Consider the following 13,998-nt stretch of genomic DNA (forward strand, 5'->3'; position numbering starts at 1 on the left):
TCTAAGGAAATCGTCTACATTGTTTTAAACTCTAATTTACGTGTTGCACTTAAAAAAAATGGAGACGAAAAAGAGGGAACAAATCTTGTCTACCATTAAAAACACGACGACTGCGCCCAGTCCCACTTTACACAACTAAATTAAAAAAAAGGGTTTCTCGACTTGCCCCATTTTTACGATAAGACTGTTTTATAATTTTTGACAGCTGAATCAAACAAGTGATGTTTTCGGTTTTGCCACTAAGGAGTGGCTCCTGGGAGTGCCCCCTTCGCGCCGCCACTGCGTCCTCAAAGTCCTTGAAACCAGTTTGCGATTTCGTCATCGCATTTGACAGCTGCGATTCCAAATGGCGCTGTAAGTAAGCACGCGAATGTTTTAAAATAACGTCAAATTTCCAAAATTGATGCCTGAAATCGGTGTGCGCCCCCCAGTCATGACGAGTCGGTTATGAAACAATGTCCAGCAGCAGCGACTCCGAGGAGTTTTATGACGCCGAGGATTTAACGCCTAGTCACAGTGCAAGGTACAAAAAGTCTAAAGTCTTACCTCTAAGAAGACTTTCATTGCTTTCGCCGTGTTGAACAAGCACAACACTCGCACTTGACTTATTTACACTTTCACGAGAAAAAACAATTGAAACATGTGATTTTTGACAGAAGGTAGACAACTGGATTGACGCAAGTTTTTTGTAGAAAATCGCGGAAGACGTCGAAAGACAGTCTTTCGCAGCGCGCCAGCTCGGAACCGAATGTCTCCACCCTTCCAAAGAATAAAGAAGAAAAGCACCCCCAGTCAGTCAATGAGACTGTTTTTGTAAGAAATCACAAGCAAAATTGGACTTCTTTCTAACAAAACTTTCAGGTTGAGCCTCTGAATAAGCGCACTTCCTTAGGGGGGCGCCGGAAATTCAAAGAATTAAGACAGAAACTACAAAATGACGACGAAGACTGTCAGACTGGGAATGTCACACCTCCAAATAGCCAAACATCTTCAGTGGAAGGAGTTTTTGCCGCCTCCAACAAAACCACGCATCCTTTTAGAATTATAGAACAAGACACTGTCAGTTTACAGAGTATTAATTCCCTCGGGAGACTCACGAGGATTTTGGGTGGGGTTCATGATGGGGGTAAGAAAATTACAGGTTTCTAACTTACCGGCACCGGGAAAAACGGGAATTTCTGAACTTCACCTTCCTCTTTCACTGTGAACTCGTGTCTGAATACTTCTTCAGTGACTGATGTGTCTAATAAGTCGCTGGTATTAACAAAAACGGCTTAGTAGATCCGAAACTGAGCACTTTTGATTCTGAGTGATTACAGTTTTCGTACTTACCGACACCACGAAAAATGAAATTTTTCGTCCCGAAAATCAATCAATTCGTTGTAATTATTGCCAAAATTCTAAGTTATGGATAATCGATTTATATAAGTCAGATTCCTGGCGGGAAATTCAAAATTCATTTCTTGTCTGTAGACCCCGGCCGCAAAACCGCGTCTGTCTCCGCCCTGTCGTCGAGCTCTTTGGACTCGGGCTCCACCCCCAGCTCTAAAGGCATGTCCCAGTACCCCAGCAACGCCACAATTTCAACTTTAACTTCCCAGCATGAATTCAGAGAGAAACCTGGTCTTCCTCTCCAAGAACCGGACGTGATCGCAAGCACAAAGGCGTCATGCTCTTCCCAGAAATCCGAGGACTCCAAGGAGAGTGTCCCGGTTGCTCCACCACGTCGGAAGAAGAAGAACAAGGCTTTGGACATCAAAGTAAGAACTAATTTTGAGACGTTCGTTTCTATTGGAATTTTCTTCCAGAAATCTGCCTCAAGTACAACGTTCGATTCGAGCGATTTGGCGAGTCCTGCGAGTACGATCGAGTCGTTGACGCGCGAATTCGAGCACTCGTTGGATCGACTCCCGTCGGTGAAGTCCACCAAGTCCGACATCTACGAGGAGTCGTTGGACATCAAACAGGCGCTGAAGGGGCAATTTGTGGTCAAGCCCCAAGATAGTGATAGTTTGAAGGCGCAGAACAGTAAAGAAATCAAAGAGGAAGGTTTGGAAGTGGAGAGCTCCACCAAGCAGACTCCGAGTCCGCGAGGTTCGTCCACGAGGAGCAGTGTAGGGCACTACAGTCTCGGACCCCACAGGTAGAAACTCTCTAAAATCGCTTTTTTTAAAGTTGAAGTTGCAGAGGGACGCACCAGTCGCACAACCGCACTTCCAACAAGGAGCGCCGCCGGTCGGCAGGCGATGAGAACCTTCTTCAGGGGATAAATCTGCGCGTGCGGACTCATACCGACTCCGGGAAACAGCTCTCGGATTTCGAAATTCTCGAGCAAGTTACGGTTTTGAACCTCGATACTGGCGAGAGGGTGCCTTTAAGCGTCGCCGAAGACAAACTCCCTCAATGTATCAACCCTCTGTCTCTTCACATCATGCGGTTGACGTCGGAGTACGTTAGCAGCTCCAGTATGGAAAAAGAGAAGGAATCGGACGAGGAGAGTGTCGATACGAAGAAGGTGGACATCCCGATTGTCGATGATAACGAAGAAGTCGGTCGCATGAGAAAAAAAGCGGCGATGCTGAAGAAGTACGTGGGGACGGCGATGAAGAAGACCATGCATAAGGCGAAGAGTATAGCCCAGGAGGTGTCCCACGCGCGACATAAGGAGGATACCATCGACATCGTCGACGTGGTCAACCCTGGAGAACAAAACATCAAGTTGAAGGCCTCCAACTCCCACAAAGGTCCTTACGATTTCGAAAAAGTCGAGCACGTACAAGAACTGAAGGATGAACACGAAGGCCCCATCTGGTGCATGAAGTTCTCTTGCTGCGGACGTCTCCTCGCGACGGCCGGACAGGACAAAGTCCTCCGGATTTGGATAGTCCGAGACGCCTTCTCCTTCTTCCAAGACATGAGGACGAAGTACAACGCGGAGAAGGTCTCCCCAACTCCATCCCAAGAGTCTTTAGTGTCGCACCACTCCGGAGAAAACAGCAACTTGGCGGTGTTAGAAGCACTCAACTCCGAAGACTGCGGGAAGATGACGTTCATGCCCAAACCATTCTGCACCTATTCGGGCCACACCTCCGACTTGTTAGACGTTTCGTGGTCAAAGAACTACTTCGTCTTATCCTCATCGATGGATAAGACCGTCCGATTGTGGCACATCTCGCGGAAGGAGTGTCTCTGCTGCTTCCAACACATCGACTTCGTCACGGCGATCGTCTTCCATCCAAGAGACGACCGGTACTTCCTCAGCGGTTCTTTAGATGGCAAACTCCGTCTCTGGAACATCCCCGACAAGAAAGTGGCCGTCTGGAACGAGGTCGAAGGCAACCCCAAACTCATCACAGCGGCGAATTTCTGCCAAAACGGCAAATTCGCGGTGGTTGGGACTTACGATGGCCGCTGCATCTTCTACAACACCGACCAACTGAAGTACCACACCCAAATCCACGTACGATCTTCCAGAGGTCGCAACGCCACCGGTAGGAAGATCAGCGGCATCGAACCGATGCCTGGCGAAGACAAGATTTTGGTGACATCGAACGACAGCAGGATTAGATTGTACGACTTGCGGGATCTCAACGTTTCTTGCAAATACAAAGGATATGTCAACATGAGTAGTCAGATTAAAGCTAGTTTTAGTCATGATGGGAAATATATAGTCAGTGGATCGGAAAATCGGGATATTTACATTTGGAAGACTAATCATGACTATGCGAAGTTTTCTTCAGTGAGGAGGGATCGGAATGATTTTTGGGAGGCCATCAAAGCTCATAATGCGGTTGTGACTTGCGCTATCTTCGCACCAAATCCTGAGGGGATTATTAAGATGGTTGAAGAGAGTATTAAGGCGGAGGAGGAGGCAGCACAGTCTGGTGAAAGGGTAAGTTTGACTTCCTCGTACTCTGTACACACGTAAATTCTATTGCCGGAGGACTAGAACCGGGATACAGTGAAATCTCGAAATGCTGACGCTTTGAATTTTATGTCTTTAGAGTTGCACAGGCGACAGGAAGAATTATAAAAAGTGTGAAGATACAGTGAAATCTCAATCTGTTTTCGCTTTGAAAATTTATAGAGAGCTTTCTATGTTGGTGGGGTCGGAGTTTTACTGTAAACACGAATAATTAAAGTAAAAGTTATGAAAAACTGACAGAAAAGTTAAAATGAGTTTTCTCCATGTGTTTTGAACCAAAATTTCCACTGTAAACGGGTACAGAAACAGGATACAGTGAAATCTCGAAATGTTGACACTATTGAAAATTATAGACTTGGATAGGTTTTTAGAAGCGAAGTTGCACCGACGATATGAAGAATAATAAAAAAAAAAACAATGAAATGAAATCTCAATCTTTTGACAGTTTGAAAAGTCATAGAGAACTGTATATGTCGGTGGACTCGTAGTTTCAATGTAAACATGATCGATTACAGAAAAAGTTTACAGCGAGGAGAGTTACAATGAGATGTATTCATGCCTCTTTTGAACTAATGTTTCAGGGTAAACAGGTACAGAAGCTGGATACAGTGAAATCTCGAAATGCTAACACAGATTTATGTTGTACTGTACAGAAGTTAGACAAATTTTTAATTCCTTTTTGATCCTTTTGAGATTATTTTTTCGCTAATTTCTTTTTAGATTTTTCTTAAATTACATATATAAATCTGAATATGTCTGTGGAATCGAAATTGTACTGTAAACATGACTAATTACAGCCGAAATTTTCCAAAAGTTGACACTAAGGAAAGATGCTATGAGTTCTATTTATGTTCTTTTTCAACCAAAGCTTTACTGTAAATGGATACAGAAACAGGATACAGTGAAATCTCGAAATGCTAACACAGCTTTATTTTGTACTGTACAGAAGTTAGAAAAGTTTTTAATTTTTTTTTTATTCTTTTAAGATTCTTTTTTTTCTATTTTTTTTTAGATTTTTTTTAAATTACATATATATAAATCTGAATATGTCTGTAGAGTCGAAATTGTACTGTAAACATTATTAATTATTACAGTGAAAGTTTCGAAAAATTGTCAGAGGAAAGTTGCAATCTCTCAATGTATGTTTTGAACCAAAATTTTTACTGTAAATAGGTACAAAAACTGGATACAGTGAAATCTCGAAATTTTGACACTACTAAAAATTATGGACTTGAATAGATTTTCAGAAGCGAAGTTGCACCGACGGTGTGAAGAATTATAAAAAACAATGAATTTTTAATTTTTTGGCACTTGATAAGTCATAAAGAACTGTACATGTTGGTGGAATCGAAGTTTCACTGTAAACGTGACTGATTGCAGAAAAAGTTGATACAGAGGAGAGTTGTTACAATGAGATCTATTCATGTCTCTTCTGAACCAAAATTTTACTGTAAACTGGTGCAGAAACTGTATACAGTAAAATTTCGAAATGCTGACAGCTTTATATTGAACTGTACATAATTTAAAAAATTGTGTATATTTTTTTTTGAGTTCTTTTAGGATCGTTTTGCTTTTTTTTTAAACTCTTTGTAGATTTTTCTTAAATTTTATAGATCTAAATATGTCGGTGGAGTCGCGACTAATTACAGTGAAAATTTTCAAAAAGTTGTCACTAAGGAAAGAGGCAATGAGTTCTATTTATGTTCTTTTTCAACCAAAGCTCCACTGTAAATGGGTACAGAAACAGGATACAGTGAAATCTCGAAATGTCGACATTATTGAAAGTTATAGATCTAGATTATGTCTTTAGAAGCGAAGTTGCACTCACGACTTGAAGAATTTTAAAAATGAACAATGAAATTTCAATTTTTTGCCACTTTGCCAAAAGTCATAGAGAGCTGTATATGTCGGTAGAGTCGAAGTTGCACTGTAAACATGACTAATTACAGTGGAAGTTTCGAAAAATTGGCAGAAAGTTACAATGAGCTCTTTTAATGTTATTTTTTTTTGAACCAAAATTTCTACTGTAAACAGGTACAAAAACAGGATACAGTGAAATCTCGAAATGTTGACACTACTGAAAATTATGGACTTGAATAGGTTTTTAGAAGCGAAATTGGACCGACGATGTGAAGAATTATAAAAAAAAACAATGAAATCATAATCTTTTGGCACTTTGATAAGTCATAGAAAACTGTATATGTCGGTGGAGTCGAAATTTCACTGTAAACATGACTGATTGCAGAAAAAGTTGATACAGAGGAGAGAAATATTCATGTCTCTTTTGAATCAAAATTTCACTGTAAACTGGTGCAGAAACTGCACTGTACGTGTACATACGTTAAAAAAGTGTGGATATTTTTTTTGAGTTCTTTTTGGATTGTTTTGAGATTTTTTTCTAAAACTCTGTAGATTCGTCTTAAATTATACAGATCTGAATATGTCGGTGGGATCGAAGTTGTACTATAAACATGACTAATTACACTGGAAAAATTGCGCAATATCAAAATACTGTGAAATCTCTCTCATTCCATGAACATAATACAGTTGCACATGTCAGCGCAATCGAAGTTCTACTGTATATAATTCAACGTATTATTGGCTGTGGGTGCAATTAACGGATTTCTTTATATAGTTTTGTCTTTTTCCAGCAGGTGGCGGACCCGATGGTGGAACAGCACACCAAAGGCTGCGGCGGCTACGTCCTAATCTCCGCCGACTTCAACGGTTGCATAAAAGTCTTCATTAACAAAATGAAACCAAAACACAGCTCATTACCCGTTTCTGCTATGGTTTCTAACTCCAAAATAAAAAAAGGGTAATATTGTTTGTTGTTACTAAATAGCTGATGTATTATAAAAAATGTATTTGTATATTTTATTTTAGTCTTTGTAATATATAACACTGTTTTTATTGCACGTGTGCGTTTTTTTTACCCGTGATGGTGTTTCATGGGATGTCTTCGTAGCGACGGTGAAAGCCTCTCCGCGACTAGTGACGGCGGCATGTCACTAATGATTTTGGTTTCACAGTCATTTTGGGCCATTTCGAACATGTAAGATAGATCGATGTCGTAACGCGGTAGTTTATCTCGGAGATAAGAAATGACGTTGATTCCTAGAACGGGTTCTCGGCTCATTATGAAGCTTGAGAGGTATCGGGGGACTTTTGATTGCTCGGCGCAGTGGAGAAGGAGGGCCCAGGAGGTATAATCGGAATCCAACACGAAAGTATTGTAAATACCTTCGTCTGAAAATAAAAAAAAATAAAATTTGTCAAGATATCTGTCATTTCGTAATATTCTTGCGAATATTTGACGTTTGAGCGGTAGAGCCAGCGAATTGGATATAGATATTTTCCTACGACCCCATATAAAAGTGGCATTTTCCACACGGTTAAATCACTCGGAAAGTTGATGATTTCGTACATCAATTTACGAAAGTAAAAGTCACTAGTGTGATATGAATATATCCGCACAGACCTGTCAAAATTGACAGTTATTTTCAAATACAAATTTAACTTCTGACTTTTTGTCTCAAATATCTAGATGATTCACTGTAAAACAACATGCATAATGGTAACAATGAATTGGTTAGGTGGTTTCTGACAAGACAATTTTGACAGGTCTGTGCGGATATATTCATATCACACTAGTGACTTTTACTTTCGTAAATTGATGTACGAAATCATCAAACATCTAACTATGTGGAATACGTCACTTTTATTTATATAAAACCTCATTGTCGTAAAAAATGATATTTAGAATAGACAAGAAATGAACTATTGTCAAGGCTTATGGTTTCTTCTTGATGATGGAAGGTCATAGGAAAAATAGTGTACACAACTCGTCGGAAAGTGTCTTTCTTGCACTCGTGTACAATCTGCACTCGGCTGGCGCCTCGTGCATCTACTTTTACACTCGTGCGAAATTGCTCACTTTCCGCACTTGTTGTGTAATAGATATTTTTATACTCATCGCTTGTTTTTCGATGTATTGCGCACGCTTTTCAGTGCGCGAAGCAGTGTTTCGCGGTTGAGTAGGGCTAGTCGACCGCAAAACAAAACAAAAGACAATCGTGCCTTGACAACCAGTGTCAGTACGGAACTTAATATTGAAAGGGTGAACCAAATAAATAACACGAGGTTTTATTATTCGACATTGGGGCACACAAATTTGAATATTTCACAATAACAAAATTACAAATATAAAAAATGGTTGCTAAGTTACTAAATAACTATTTGATTTAATTTCTCGTTTTATTTCTGAACACAAAAACTTGAGCAGTTTGTCTACCCCTTTGTTTGCCTCCTAAGTGACTTGGAAGTACCATGTAAAAAAAGGCTTACAAATCATGGCAACCGCATGACAATTCTGTCTAAAAATTTAGTAAAATCTAAAAAATTTAATTAAAAATATATTCGTATAAAAAATGTTATACAATCCTCGTGCGCGAAGCTTGTTCGTGCATTCGCGTAAATAAAACACTCGCTTCTTTCAGTCGCTCGTGCTTTAAATAAACGCTGATGCACGAACATAAGCTTCGCGCACTAGTATTGTAAATAACTATTGTCTCAAATATCTAGACGATTCACTCTAAAACAACATGCATAATGGTAAAAATTAGTTGGTTAGGTCGTTTTTGACAAATCAGTTTTGACAGGTCTGTGCGGATATATTCATATCACACTAGTGACTTTTACTTTCGGAAATGGATGTACAAAAACATGAACCATCTAAATACATATGTGAAATACGTCACTTTTTTATGAGGTTGTAGAAAAATGGCATTTAGAATAGATAAGAAATGAACTATTGTCGAAACTTATGCTTTCTTCCTGATGATGAAAGGTCGTAGGAAAAATAGTGTACATAACTCGTCGGAAAGTGTCTTTCTTGCACTCGTGTAATATCTGCACTCGGCTGGCGCCTCGTGCATCTACTTTTACACTCGTGCGAAATTGCTCACTTTCCGCACTTGTTATGTAATAGATATTTACATAACAAGTGCCAGCCGAGTGCAGATGTTACACGAGTGCAAGAAAGACACTTTCCGACGAGTTGTGTACACTATTTTTCCTACGACCTTCCATCATCAGGAAGAAACCATAAGTCTTGACAATAATTCATTTCTTATCTTTTCTAAATATCATTTTTTACGACCATGAGGTTTTGTACGAATAAAAGTGACGTATTCCACATAGTTAGATGGTTGATGTTTTCGTACATCAATTTACGAAAGTAAAAGTCACTAGTGTGATATGAATATATCCGCACAGACCTGTCAAAATTGTCTTGTCAGAAACCACCTAACCAATTCATTGTTACCATTATGCATGTTGTTTTACAGTGAATCATCTAGATATTTGAGACAAAAAGTCAGGAGTTAAATTTGTATTTGAAAATAACTGTCAATTTTGACAGGTCTGTGCGGACATATTCATATCATCCTAGTGACTTTTACTTTCGGAAATGGATGTACGAAACATCAACTTTCGGAGTCATTTAACCGTGTGGAAAATGTCACTTTCATATGGGGTCGTAGGAAAAATATTTTTGTCATTCTAAAAAAGATAAGAAAGTTTCAAATCATTCGAGGATAGAAAGATAGAACTAAAGACTTTTTTTTTAAATATTTTTGGGATCCTCCAGGTTCTTTTTTTAGAGCATTTTTCAGACGACTTCAGGAACCTTTAAGATTCCCTGAGATTTCTAGGGATTTAGAATTAAGATTTTTTAAATTTTTTATAACGTTCTCGAGGACTTGTTTAGATTATTTTAGATTCTCTTTTTTCAGTTTGGTCTTTTCAGATTTCTGGAGCTTTTTTGAGATTTTCTTAAATTCATCAGGAATATTCAGGATATTCTAGGACTCTTTGAACTATCAAGAATCTGCGGGATTCAAGAAAGTTTTATAAGGTTTTTCTCCATTTTCACACAGCTTCAGAAGTTTTTAAAATTATCTGAGAATTCCTGGAATTCTACAAGATTCTTCAAGATCTTTTAGAACCCGAATTCGTTCCATTCTTCATAAAATCTTTCTGGTTCTTTTAAAATCCTTTTCCTATTTCATTAGATTTTATAAGATTGTCTGAGATTTTTAGGATTTTCTAGTAAATTCTAGGATCTTTTAGAGGTGGGGGGGGGGCAGGACTCTCTTGGATTTCTTGACATTTCTTTACATTCTTTTTTCTCTGAAATTTTACGGCAAGGTCTCTTCAGATTTCTTGAAATTCTCTTAAGATTTTCTAAAATTCTCCACAAGTCTTCAGGAAGTTCTAGGATTCTTTGGGATTACGTGATTCAGAGGAATTCTAAAGATTTTTTTCTATTTTTAGGAATCTTCAAGATTCTTTGATATTGGCTAGTATTCTAAGATTTCCTAGTTCCTATTCTTCTCGATTTTAGGGACATTTCAGAACTCTTTAGTATTGGTTGCGATTCTCTGGGATTCTATATAATTTTCAAGATTTTTCAGCATTATTTAGGGCACCTCAGGAATTCTTTGAGACTTTTCGGGATTTTACAATATTTTAGAACTCACATTTCTCTAGAATTTTTGAAATTTATTCAGTATAATGCATTTTTACGTGATTCTGCAGGATTCTATAGGATTTTTCAATGTTGTTTTCCATTTTCAGGATCTTCAGACATTTTCGAGATTCTTTGGGATTTTCTACAAGATTTTTCAGGATCATCTAGATCTGGATTGAAATTATCCATGCAATGTTTCAGGATTTATGGGTTCCTTTATAGTCTTGAGACTCTAAGAATGTATAGTATTCTTCAGAATTTTGGCGATATTCCAGGACTTTTTAGCCCAAATTCTATCGAGTTTCTAAGATTTGTGGCGTTTTTCAGACTACCCTAAGAACCTTTAAGATTCGGGATTCTACGAGATTTTTCAGGATCTTTTAAAACTTAGATTTTTCTAGAATTTTTTAAATTAATACAGTTCATTGCATTCTTTCCATTTTCTAGTATAACATTCTCGAAGATTTTAGATTTGTTTAAATTCTTTTTTCTCGGTTTGGTCTTTTCAGATTTCTTGAGCTTTTTTGCGATTTTCTAGTATTTTTAAAATCTTCAGGATAATTTAGGTCTCTTTGAATACCAAGGTTCTGCGGGATTCTACAGGGTCCGGCAACACTTGTGTCCACCCCCAAAAACCGTCTTTAATTTTAAAGTTACAATTTTGAAAATTTGCATACGCTCATAGTTGACAAAGCTCTAGAAGCTGACGCAAAAATTTGTTTTTAATCACGGTTTGGTTGGCGTCGCGACGCCTAAGAAGTATAATTTTTAGCGATTTTTGAGTTTTTGCGGAAATATTCGCGAATTCATTTTTTTTTCAACATAACTATGATATAAATATCTGAGTTTTTATTTTAAATCTAATGCAAATTCTGTTTAAAATTTGCGAAAAAAACTCTGTTTTATCAAGTTAGTTTTCAAAATTATGACAGCGCAGCGGCAAACCACATTTACACCAAAATTTCACAAGTCACTTCATTCACTCTTATAAAGGTTAATTTTGATTAACACGGGCATGTTGCACTTTATGGACACCAAAAATCGTTAATTAACATCGACAAAGCGACAATTTCATCAAGTAAGACTTTTGTTACAATCTAAAGCGAGCCAAAGAATTGATGTCATTTGTGACACAAGATGTTGACAGATGGGTGTAAACGTAGTTTCCAATTTTGACGTAATGAAATTGGAAACTAACTTGATAAAACCGCATTTTTTTCTCAAATTTTGAAGACAATTTGCATTGAATCTAAATTAACAGCTGAGATATTTTTAACACATTTATATTAAAAAAAAAAATTAGGGGTTGATATCAAAAACCTTCACAATTAACTAAAAATTACATTTTTAAGGCGTCGCGACGACAAAACTATCAGTGATAAAAACAAATTTTTGCGTCAGCTTCTAGAGCTTTGTCAACTGTGAGCGTATGCAAATTTTCAAAATTTTATCTTTAAAATTAGAGACGTTTTTGGGGGTGGACACAAGTGTTGCCGGACCCTGTATAGAGTTTTTCTCCATTTTCAGACAACTTTAGGATTTTACAAGATTCTTCAGGATCCTTTAGAACTAGACTGGAATTAATTCAATTCATTAGATTCGTTCCATTTTTCATAAAATTTTCCAGGATTTTTAAGTTCTTTATAATCCCTTTTTAGAAAACGTTATGGTCCTGTCTCAGATTTTATAAGATTGTCTGAGACTTTCAAGATTTTCTAGTATTCTTCATGATTTTTGTGATATTCCAGGACTGTTTTGGATTCGCTGCGATTCTCTGGATTTATATCGCGTTTTTCAGAGCACTCCAGTAAGTTTTAAAATTTCCTGAGATTTCCAGGACCCATTAAAACTTAGATTTCTCTAAATTTCTTGGAATTAATGCATTTTTTTTAATTTATTTACGTTCTCTAGGTTTTTAGGTTTCATTTTTTACATTCTTTTTTCTCCGAAATTGTACGACATGGTCTCTTCAGATCTCTTAAGTTTTTCTTAAGGTTTTCTAGAATTCGCTACGAATTCTATAGAATTTTTTAAGGATTTTCTCCATTTTCAGGAATCTTTGAGATTTTGTGAGATTGGCTGGTATTCTAAGATTTTCTAGTAAGTATCTATTCTTCTGGAATTTGGGGAATTTTCAGAACTCTTTAGGATTCCATGGATTTTCGGCATTTTTCAGGGCACTTCATTATTTTAAAAATTCCCTGAGATTTCTCGGGACGCTACAAGATTTTCCAGGACCCTTTAGACTCAGATTTCTCTAAAATTCTTGAAATTAATGCGTTTTTTCAATTTTGTACGTTCTTGAGGATTTTAAGGCGGATATAAACTTGCGTGAGTTCTCGCGCGAGTTTTTGCTTAGGTGTTTACACTGTTTGCGAGAAATACTGCAGGATTCTATGGTTTTCTCCATTTTCAGGAGACTTTTGGAATCTTTGAGATTTTGTGAGATTTTCTGGGATTTTACAACATTTTTCAGGATTGCTAGATCTTTTCCATTCTCTACAAAAGAAAACAGGAAATTTTTGGAAGTCTACATGAACTAGAAAACTCACAAAACCCACAGAAAAATAATATCGAACAACAAAATAAAAGATAAACTTTGGGTCATTTAGACAATTTAGAAGTCAAAATATCCAAAGAATTGAAGAATTTAAAATGGTACAAGTTAAGAATCTCACTCACATGTATCTTCAGAGTGGGTCCAATGTGAAGGTACAGCCGGATTTGGTATAGTCCACGTGATATTTCCCACCAACTGCTCATTGATGGGGTCATCGGTAAAACTGTAAGTGAAGTTCATTGTTACGTCTGATATAAAAGAGGACATGGAGAATTCCGCATGCATGCAGCGATAAGAAAGGGCTTCTTCAGACGACGCGTAGTACTGGATGACGTACCATCGACCCATCATCTAAAAACATTTTTTTCAAATTATAGTACATATAGTGGACTGTGGAAAAAAAGTGAAACATTTTTTTTTTCAAAAATTTAGCTGTGTAAACCTGGTTTTTGCCGCGCGGTTTTATGACTTTGTTTACCTTGAGTTATGTGAGACGCTTCCAGAATTCACAAACAAGAAATTTTTCAAAAAAATGTGGATAATGGCTTAAAAATCGTACCTTGTCCAAGTCAAAATTCCTGATGGCTTTCACTTTGGGACATTTCGTTTTGTCTTCGGCTCGTTTCCTGCAGCAGGAGCCGGAAATTAGCAGGACCAGCAGGAATAGTCGTGGCAGCATTTTTGCGACTGATTCGTCGGCATTGTTGATGTCTTGCTTCCGTTTAAGAGATAGTGTTATCATTATCAAGAAGTGGGCGAAGTGTTTTGATTATTTAGAAACTTCGGGTGTATCAAAATATAAATATTGTTGATGTGTGTTGTGCAGAATTTAGGAATTTGGAACTTTTGAAATTCGTAAATTAGAACGAATTTGAAGAAATGGACATTTTGGAACTGTGCCAGTTTGGTGTTCAGATTTGAAGAAAAATAAAAAACAAAAAAAAAATAAAAAAGCAATGTAAAAAGTTTGTGTTGTTATGA

The 13,998-nt window shown here is 37.4% G+C and overlaps 2 protein-coding genes across 3 annotated transcripts; one reads left to right on the forward strand and one right to left on the reverse strand.

Annotated features, from left to right (window-relative positions):
- The first annotated feature begins 311 nt into the window (after positions 1–311).
- LOC148176311 (WD repeat-containing protein 44) lies at positions 312–6,843 on the forward strand. 2 transcript variants are annotated; one of them, XM_088034908.1, is made up of 7 exons: positions 312–523; positions 693–813; positions 862–1,126; positions 1,474–1,760; positions 1,809–2,143; positions 2,188–3,892; positions 6,577–6,843. In XM_088034908.1, the coding sequence occupies exons 1-7, from the start codon at positions 456–458 to the stop codon at positions 6,745–6,747; spliced, it is 2,952 nt and encodes a 983-aa protein (XP_087891034.1). In that variant the 5' UTR covers positions 312–455; the 3' UTR covers positions 6,748–6,843. The 2 variants fall into 2 exon arrangements, with proteins under 2 accessions (XP_087891034.1, XP_087891035.1); XM_088034909.1 differs by having other exon boundaries at positions 6,580–6,843.
- On the reverse strand, positions 6,777–13,736 carry Karl (lipocalin/cytosolic fatty acid-binding protein Karl). Its single transcript, XM_088034917.1, has 3 exons — positions 13,577–13,736; positions 13,140–13,368; positions 6,777–7,174 (listed from the first exon to the last, which is right to left on the reverse strand). Exons 1-3 carry the CDS (start codon positions 13,694–13,696, stop codon positions 6,858–6,860), a joined length of 666 nt encoding a protein of 221 aa, XP_087891043.1. The 5' UTR covers positions 13,697–13,736; the 3' UTR covers positions 6,777–6,857.
- Between the last annotated feature and the right edge of the window lie 262 nt (positions 13,737–13,998).

The sequence above is a fragment of the Gnatocerus cornutus genome, chromosome 4 (assembly GCF_029298725.1).
Source record: "Gnatocerus cornutus isolate USDA-ARS CGAHR chromosome 4, icGnaCorn1.1, whole genome shotgun sequence".
NCBI classification, from domain to species: domain Eukaryota; kingdom Metazoa; phylum Arthropoda; class Insecta; order Coleoptera; family Tenebrionidae; genus Gnatocerus; species Gnatocerus cornutus.